Consider the following 8537-nt stretch of genomic DNA (forward strand, 5'->3'; position numbering starts at 1 on the left):
CTTGCTTACTTTTATTTATTTTTCTAATTTTTTTTAACATTTTTCTAGAATCTGAACCTCCTTTAAGAATAAAATTTATGTAGTAATATACATTAATTCGTATTACCCTTTACCAATTAACACATACATTACCTTAGCTCCATGGCATTTATTTACCATTTTACTTTCATAATTTATAACAACACCAAAGTCAACAACACAAATTTTCTAAAACAATTTAACTCTGTGAAAAACAGACCCGTATGTAGGATCTGTATGTATACACTACGAAGTAGCCGTGGAATGAAGTATGTACTACGTAGCGTATACTTAATTGTTCTGTATGTAGTAGCAATTAGTTGATGTGTTGTTCTTAGGAACTCATAAGGTTTCCGTTTCATGTTACTGTGTATGCACGAGTTTCATATAAAAATGTTAAGTTTGTAAATTACCTGTCCAGACTAATGGCACACAAGCTTAGAATGGAGCTAGTGCACAGCAGAATATCCAGCGAAATCCAAATATCACACAAAATCCAACCGTATCGCCATGTACCTGTGAATTATGACCGCAAGAGCAAGGTTAGCAAATAATAAAGCAGAAGTATTTATTTTTTTATTTTATTTTTAAGTTTGAATTTATTGTGAGGTGAAAATTTAATTTTTTATTAGAAAAATTGACCAAATGAATATTTTAAATTGTAATAATATAAGTAAACCTTTCAAGCTCTCAACTAAATAAAAGAAAGTTTTATCATTTAATTATTAAACAGAGTTTAAGATATGCTATTCTACTGAAAAGAGCTTCTAATAACCATAAATTAAATTCTGTAAAAATTTTTATCAAACTCGATAATTGGGTGAGGTCTGTATAGGAGAGAAACTGAACCCCATAAACAAGCATAAATGACACACATTCTTTTAAAGTTTTTATAAAGCTGAAAATGCACTAACATCTGACTATATGTGGTCTCTGAACAGTAGTAATACTCTAACATTTAAGAAATGAATACAGTACTATCGAAATGCATTAAATATATTATAGTAATTTTTTTTATATTTTGTCTTTTTATTACTGCAACTAAAATAAATAGTAACTCTCTTTTACGATATCAAATAAAAGAAACTTTTTTTCAAATTCAAGGTATCGAAAAAAGTATTATATACTCACATTCTGTAAGTTTAAATTGAATCGATTTTTTATAATCTAACATTTGGTGTTCATATAGTTTTGTATTGGATCTATTGAACCAAAAATTCAATGTATCTATGAAGTAAAACTCTATTACTGTAGTAAACGAAATCATTATGTGTTCTAAGAATATTAAGTTCAATATCTTATGTTCAGTGATTTGTAACTACTTTGTCAATTAAATTTCTGTATTTCCAGTTAACAGTGAATAGCACATTTCTCCATTTAAATATACATTTTGTATAATATGCTTTTCATCAGCAAATATCTTCGCTGTATTTTGGATCCCAGTGTTGCAGCAGCAAAAGCAATTTGTGAAATAATACTGTAATAATATGGAAATTTCAACAACATCTTTGCTATAAGAAGACTGAGTACAAAAAAAAACAAACAAACATTTTTGAGTGAAAACGTAAGAAGATTTCTTTAAACTTCTTGCAAAAGAAAGTTGTAAGATAGTTTAAGAGTAATAAACACTACAACTGAAACTTGAGAGGGTTAAGTATTTAATGAACATTAAGTCGTACCGTGCGATAATATAACAGTTGCTCTTATACGTTACACTATTATGCATCCACTTTGATCTTCTTTATAATTAAACATGTTATATCTTGCTTTACACCGAAGTTTTATCTTATCTTGTCTTCTCTTAAAAATTATCAAATAAGTTCAACTTTAATTGTTAATATTTTTGTCAAATGTGATTCGTCATATGACGAAAAGAAACTATAAGACAACAACAATAAATTTTAATTAATTTTAGTGAAATTTTTGTAGTTGTTTCTTCATTACTGTTTAAACCCCGTTAAACCCCATTATATTTTTCTGATAGTATTGATTACTTTAGAAAAATATGAACTTTCATATTTTTCTGTTAGTATTGATTATAATAGTACTTTATTACAGACAATCCACAGATAATTCGGAAAATATCTTTACAACATGTTTTTTTTACTATTTTTAATTCCTTTGATTTCCAATTTTCTTACTATTTTTAATTCCTTTGATTTCCGATTTCACCACAATTGTGGTGAAATTGATCTAGTATAATTCTGTCATTAAGACCAAATTGGTTAACTGATGAGTTTCATTTCTTTCTCAATAAATTATTATATTCTGCAAATGTTTCCAGGAAATTAAATTGCATGGACATCATTTAAAAAAATTTAAGAATTTAAAAAATACTACTGGTTTTAATTTTGGGTTTAAGTTTATTTGCAATATGTCCTTAAAACATTAATCGACTTTTATAGGGTTACAGTCATAACGTCTGACTATAACCTCAGTTTTAATATAATTAAATAAAGCTGGATTTTACTCTCTAAGACCAACTATAAATTTTACTTGTCTAAATCTTTTAAGATGATAAGCAGTTCTAAACTAAGCCCATGGATTTAATAGATTAATATTTTAAAACTATAATGATGTTGATATTTACTTTCAAACAATTTAGTTTTTTAAGTGTAAAAGATTTTTGCAAGAATTTCAAACTGATTATTTGATTGTTTTCTTGAAGATATGGGAATCAGGTGTATTATTTTTACTTATGAACATAATAAAAATATCATTAACGTACATTGTAAAATATATAATTTTTTAAACTCGGAGAAACCCCAACTTTTATTATTGGCATTATGATAATGCCTAAAACATTATTTCTAAAAACAAGTGCACTACAACTTTTTCCAATGCTGTTATAAACCTTTCAGTAAAAAATTTAGAAAGTAATTAAATTTTTTGAAATCATGTTAAGTTTTCCTCAAAATTCTCTTTAGCAGGAACTGTTTTTTAAAATGCAATCGACAAATGATTTACGCATTGCATGAATGTATACCTTTCGAATCTTAACTCACTCGCTATGTAGTGCTTTTTTCATCGAAGTAACAGTCTGGCTCACCTTAGTTATATTTTGATCTAGACCATTCACTATGAAACCATTTCTGCTTCAAATCAGCATTTTGGTATTTTAGTGTCGGACATTATCTATAAATCTTATCTATAAAAAAATCCATTACCGAGAAGATAAGCAAGATTTGATTTTTTGATCTCAGATGCTATTGACTACTGAAAATGAACTGTTTAAGAAGCACTTTTAATTGGAACGTGTTTTTTGTGATCTTATAGAATATTCTTAAAGTGATTCAAACCGAAACGTGTGGTTACTCACATCTACAGAGCAGCTTTCAAATCTATTTTGCTATGGATATTACTGGATATTATTGCTTGTTTTCTTTTTTACAAATTATTCGTTTGGGAAGTTTTTCGTATCAGTGAAGACAACATTCGGCAATGGGTAACATTCGGACAAGCTCAATAGCTTCATTGCTCTATGGAGCCTAAATTGTTTTAAATCGGTGAAATGGAGTCCTTTTCGAGACTAATACGTAAGATTTTACCTTCAGCTCGTTTTTGAGTAGTTATTCCACTGCTATTTTTGATATGTTCCACTGCACAGCTTTTTATTTCACACTGTAGATAAAATTTCATTCAATACGGCCAATTTTTCTAACCACTTCTGTTAGAGATACGAAGTTCTTCTGTCCACTGCAACAGAAGTTTACAACACTGGCAGTTTTGTTACAACGCACTAAGGTTCAAGATATGAAAATTTAATATACATTAAGATGCTGTAATACGGCGTTTACATTGGCCGAAAATGGCTCATTTTGAATGACTCATTTGAAAGTGTTTACATTCGTTGTATTTCATTCGTTCTCATGGTAACAATTCAAACTGAAATAAAACTACTAACAAATGTTTATCTTTTTTTGTAAATATGTCAAAACAGCTTTTACAAACTGTCAAAATGCCATGAAGAGCTTTCATTTAGGGTATGTTCAATAGATTCCTTTGCATTTGGAACATATGTGGACTGCATTCGAACGTCATTCATACAGAATGTGAGAAAATTGCTCATTTTGTGCTTGAAATTTTATATGCAAGAATGAGCCATTCGATACTCATTTTCGATTTTTGACCAAAATGAGCCATTTTCGGCCAATGTAAACGCCGTATAAACCTCTAACAAGATAAAATTGTGATTTTGCTTATTAATCATTGATTTTTAATAAGATTTTATTACCATGCTATAATATTTCAATTCGAGCAAGAACAAACATTTTCTAAGTATTCAAATGCAAATGAATATTTTCACCATATTCGATGGCATTAAAAATAGGTCTGTAGGAACTTTCCGCATGATTGATATTCTATTTGCTCATGACTTACTTGAAAAGTTCATGACTTATTTATTTGATGTTCTGACAAAACATTTAAAACCTTATAAAATAATACACTGTATTGCTTAAACATCTATTAGAAAAATATATTATTGCACTCTTTGTATTCATTGGACATTACGATTAATATCCTTAGATTTTCCGTTTCATTCCAATTGTTCTTAGATCAGATTAGATTTTTAAAGAGTTGGGAACTTATCATCACTTCACTGCATTTTTAGAGGATTATTGTGACAATTCCACTCTAATTCCATAGGCGAGTAGTAGTTAAAAATGCCATTATGTCCTTTGAGAAGATGTTGTCTAATTCCGTTATAAGTGGATAGGCAGTTGATAAGTACCGAAGTCTGAGTTTAGCGAGATTATCATAGTGACACAAAATTGTTCCTAACATGTCACTCTGCGACTTGAGTGCAAAAATCATTTTTAATGTGATTCAAGAACCTCATTCCTGAAGAGAAGAAAAGATTAGCTTCGTCATATTGTTTCGATGAGCTCATTTTAATATGACGTATTATATTGCAAAAATTTGTTTAAAATTTTCTAGTCTACAAGCTCATTTGTTTAGACTGATGTTTATAGCTTGTTTATAATTTTATAATTAATTCCGTGGTTGTATGTATTTTCAACACAAATCTTTGAAAAACTTGTATGATAAAAAATTTTATAAGATTGGCTAGCATATGTGTGATCAACAATATATTTTACCTGTAGAAATGACTTCATATTCTATTAGTTGATTGACTTTAAAAAATTCTCTAAGCTTTTAAACATAAATAAAGTAAATTGTTTGTTAATAATTTATTAATTAATTTTAAAGTTTAATATAATAAAAAATATATCAATTCTTACAGTTTATCTATAAAAATATCCACAGTTTATTGTAATCTTAATTAAGCATTCTAAAATGTTTTTATTTATCATAAATAACATCTAACATAAATAAATGCAATAATAAATGATAGTTTTAATGCATGAAATTATCTTCAATTAAGTGGAAAATTGCTTGGAAGTACATTGAAATGAACCAATCATCACAGCTAATTGAACATTTGAGCACAGTAATCAAACACACATTTTCTGTAATAATTTTATTGCAAATTAAAATAAATTAACTTTTAAATTTTGGGCTTGCATTAAATTCGTAAGAAAATGTATCTCACTTTTTCTCATCCTGAATACTTTCTCCATGTATGCAAGTCTGTAGCATATTTTCTTGTGGTTTGTGTTGTGTTATTTTTTTTCGTGTAATAAAAGTTTTTGCTTACACAAGCCATATATTTTGGAAACAATTTGTACTTTGGCAGTTTTACTTTAGAACAAAGTTTATAAATACATGACTTTATTTCTCTTTTGAACTCTGCTTTTCAGATACACTACTTTTGGTTATCATGGCTTTGTTTTGTTGGTCAATACTTATACTGTAACATAAATTTTCACACTTTCGCCAGCGCATTTATCCTTTAAATATTACAGATGGTATACATTTTCAACGTATCAAATAAATAAAGAAAATTAGCAGAAAGTTTTAGTAGTGAAATATGATACTCGAAATGGATCACATAAACAAGAGTTTGGAAATAATGCTAATACGTTTTTATTCATTAGTTTAGATTAAGTTTAAATACCAGTAATGTCAGGGGAATACCAGCATAAATTATGTATATTTTTACAGCAAATCAAATGGTCAATGAAACGTAAACAATTTTCCTGTTGGCAATACCATTAAAGAGTTCACTAACTGTTAAATACTGTTACATGGTTCAGATTTAAGCATTTACCACTCATTTACCATTAACACTGTTATTGTAAGAGTATTCCTTTATTGAATTAATCAACCATATTGCCCTTTTCTATACTCTGAGGTGTAAATAGCTCTAATAATCTTATTCTCTTTGTTTCAAAGTGAAAATAATTTAAAAATCCACTCTACATAGAAACTTTTGTAATTGTAAATTAGTTATTATTGCTTTGACCAAAAAGTTTTTATTTTTTACTTTAACGTTTATAGAGTAAATTTCAATTTAACTTTGAATAGCTTTTAATTGTAAATAAAATTGGGCTAAATTTTTTTTGTACATTTAGTATTTACTAAGCCAACGTGAAAAGTGAGTCTATCAACGACTGACTCTGCACTTAATGACCCAATACACTAATCGGTTGAAGTGCAGAGACCGTATAGTGGTAAATAAAAGCAATCAATATTATTGCAGTAAATGGACATAGTATCGATATAAAAGGAAAGAGTTTTTCTGAAATGAAAATCAACAACAGAAATTGGGATACTTACCAACAACATAGAGTATAACAGCGGGTGGCATAACGCACGTGCCCACAAGCCAATCTGTAATCGCTAGATTCATCACAAAACAATTGGTAACCGTACGTAAGCGACGAGTTGTCAGAACGGCCAATATCACAAGAGTATTGCCAACCACAGTCAACAATATCAACAACAGAAAGAGCGATACACAGAAAACCTTTGGCCAGGCCATGCCAATCAAATACGAGTCTACAGATGGTGGTTGCGTTGTTGATATTTGTGTAGTCATCCCATTGCCGAGAGCTTCCATATTACTGGAATTCAATTGTATAAAACCGATTGCATTTGTTAAAAGATTGTTGATTGTTTGTGTTGTTGATATATTAGCTGTTGTTTCCAATGCCATTGTTGCTGCTGTTGTGGCTGCAATTATTCTAGTTTGATGTGTTTCCGTATGTATTCCTGTTCCTATTCCTATTCCCCTTGCAGTTGTGTTTGCAGTTACTGTTGATATTGATATTGCTGGTGCTGCTGTTGCTGCTGTTGATGCTGTTGTTGCCTCAATATGAGTTAGTGACTGCATCAGTAGCTCATATAATGTTGGCGTTAATTCTGGTATAGCATTTCCATCGACAATGGCATTTTTAAAATTTGTGAAATTCGTATTTGAGTTTTTAGAATCTTTTGGTGTCAAAGTGGCAGCAATTAACTTGTAAGGACTCATTGATGCTGCTTTTGTTGTGCCAACAGTAACAGCTCTTGTTGTCGTTGCTGTAGCAATTGATATTGTCGCTGTTATGGTATTTATTGCTGTTGTTAACTTGGCAGCCACTGTGTCGTTATATGAGTTCGGCAACATTCCTGCTTTTACATTGTTTCAATTTTGTTTTATCATTTTTTTTCCTTTTATATGTGCTGTTATTTATATTGTTTGTTTTGTTTTATCGAAGTCTGGCGTTTTATTTATTATTTTTTACATTTTTGGCTACTTTTGATTGACTTCTGTACAGCGTTTTCATATTCTGTAGGCGTTTAAATGTGCTAAAAATAAAATATCAAAGAAAAATATTATTATAAAAAATAGCTTAAAATAATTTTGGGAAATTTTATTAATTTTCACACTTTCGCAGTTGATTTGCACATTTCGCAGTTTCATATTTTATCACTGGACTTCATACCCACAAACTTTCACACACAGTGACTTAACACTTGTGACCGTGTGCTATTATTTTCAATTAAAATAATGACGTGCGAATAACACTCCTTTTTCATGCATACACTCACTCACACAAACTACTCGTTGCGTCAAAGCTATTTGTACTCAATTTTGAGTTACATTACCAATGCCAGAATGAGTCATACTGTCCTAATGGTGTCAATATAAAAATTAGCATATTTAAGCGTGATTTTTCTTTATTTATAAACATATGATATTATTTAAAGAGGTCTTTCCTCAGGTTGTTAATTAACTTTATAATTTGTTGCAAAATGGAAGAGTTGAGTTTCTTTTAAATATAGTATTTCTATACTTTTATAAATCACGAGCTTAACTTCAATAGAAAGAGAGAAGTAATAATAATGATAATATATTTAACCCTTTTTTGTATATTTGTAATTAACCCTTTATTGGTACTTACAATACCTTACTTATACTCGGAAAAATAATTTATAAAAATAATTTAGTTGATTTAACCAAATTTTAACAAAATCTAATGTCAAAATATTCTTACACCACGCAACATGTTGCTTCAACCATACCACATGTTGGTTTTCATATCTTCTTTACCACTTGAGCTAAAATTTTTCTAACAAAATGAACAGGTCAATTTAACTACTATGTGGTTAAAGCATAGTTTTCTGAGTGT

At 29.1% G+C, this 8537-nt stretch overlaps 1 protein-coding gene across 1 annotated transcript; it reads right to left on the reverse strand.

Annotated features, from left to right (window-relative positions):
• Positions 1–427: 427 nt before the first annotated feature.
• Positions 428–7599, reverse strand: LOC119675740 (tyramine/octopamine receptor-like). The gene is made up of 2 exons (XM_038086946.1): positions 6700–7599; positions 428–534 (listed from the first exon to the last, which is right to left on the reverse strand). The coding sequence occupies exons 1-2, from the start codon at positions 7529–7531 to the stop codon at positions 428–430; spliced, it is 939 nt and encodes a 312-aa protein (XP_037942874.1). The 5' UTR covers positions 7532–7599.
• Between the last annotated feature and the right edge of the window lie 938 nt (positions 7600–8537).

The sequence above is a fragment of the Teleopsis dalmanni genome, chromosome 2 (genome assembly GCF_002237135.1).
Source record: "Teleopsis dalmanni isolate 2A chromosome 2, ASM223713v2, whole genome shotgun sequence".
Taxonomy (NCBI): Eukaryota; Metazoa; Arthropoda; class Insecta; order Diptera; family Diopsidae; genus Teleopsis; species Teleopsis dalmanni.

Bases quoted from the DNA above. Each gene is read 5' to 3' on its own strand.
- LOC119675740 (XM_038086946.1), bottom strand. From the start codon at position 7,531: ATGTTGCCGAACTCATATAACGACACAGTGGCTGCCAAGTTAACAACA. The intron at 535-6,699 runs GTAAGTATCCCA...CATAATTCACAG, and splicing joins TGTTATACTCTATGTTGTTG to GTACATGGCGATACGGTTGG.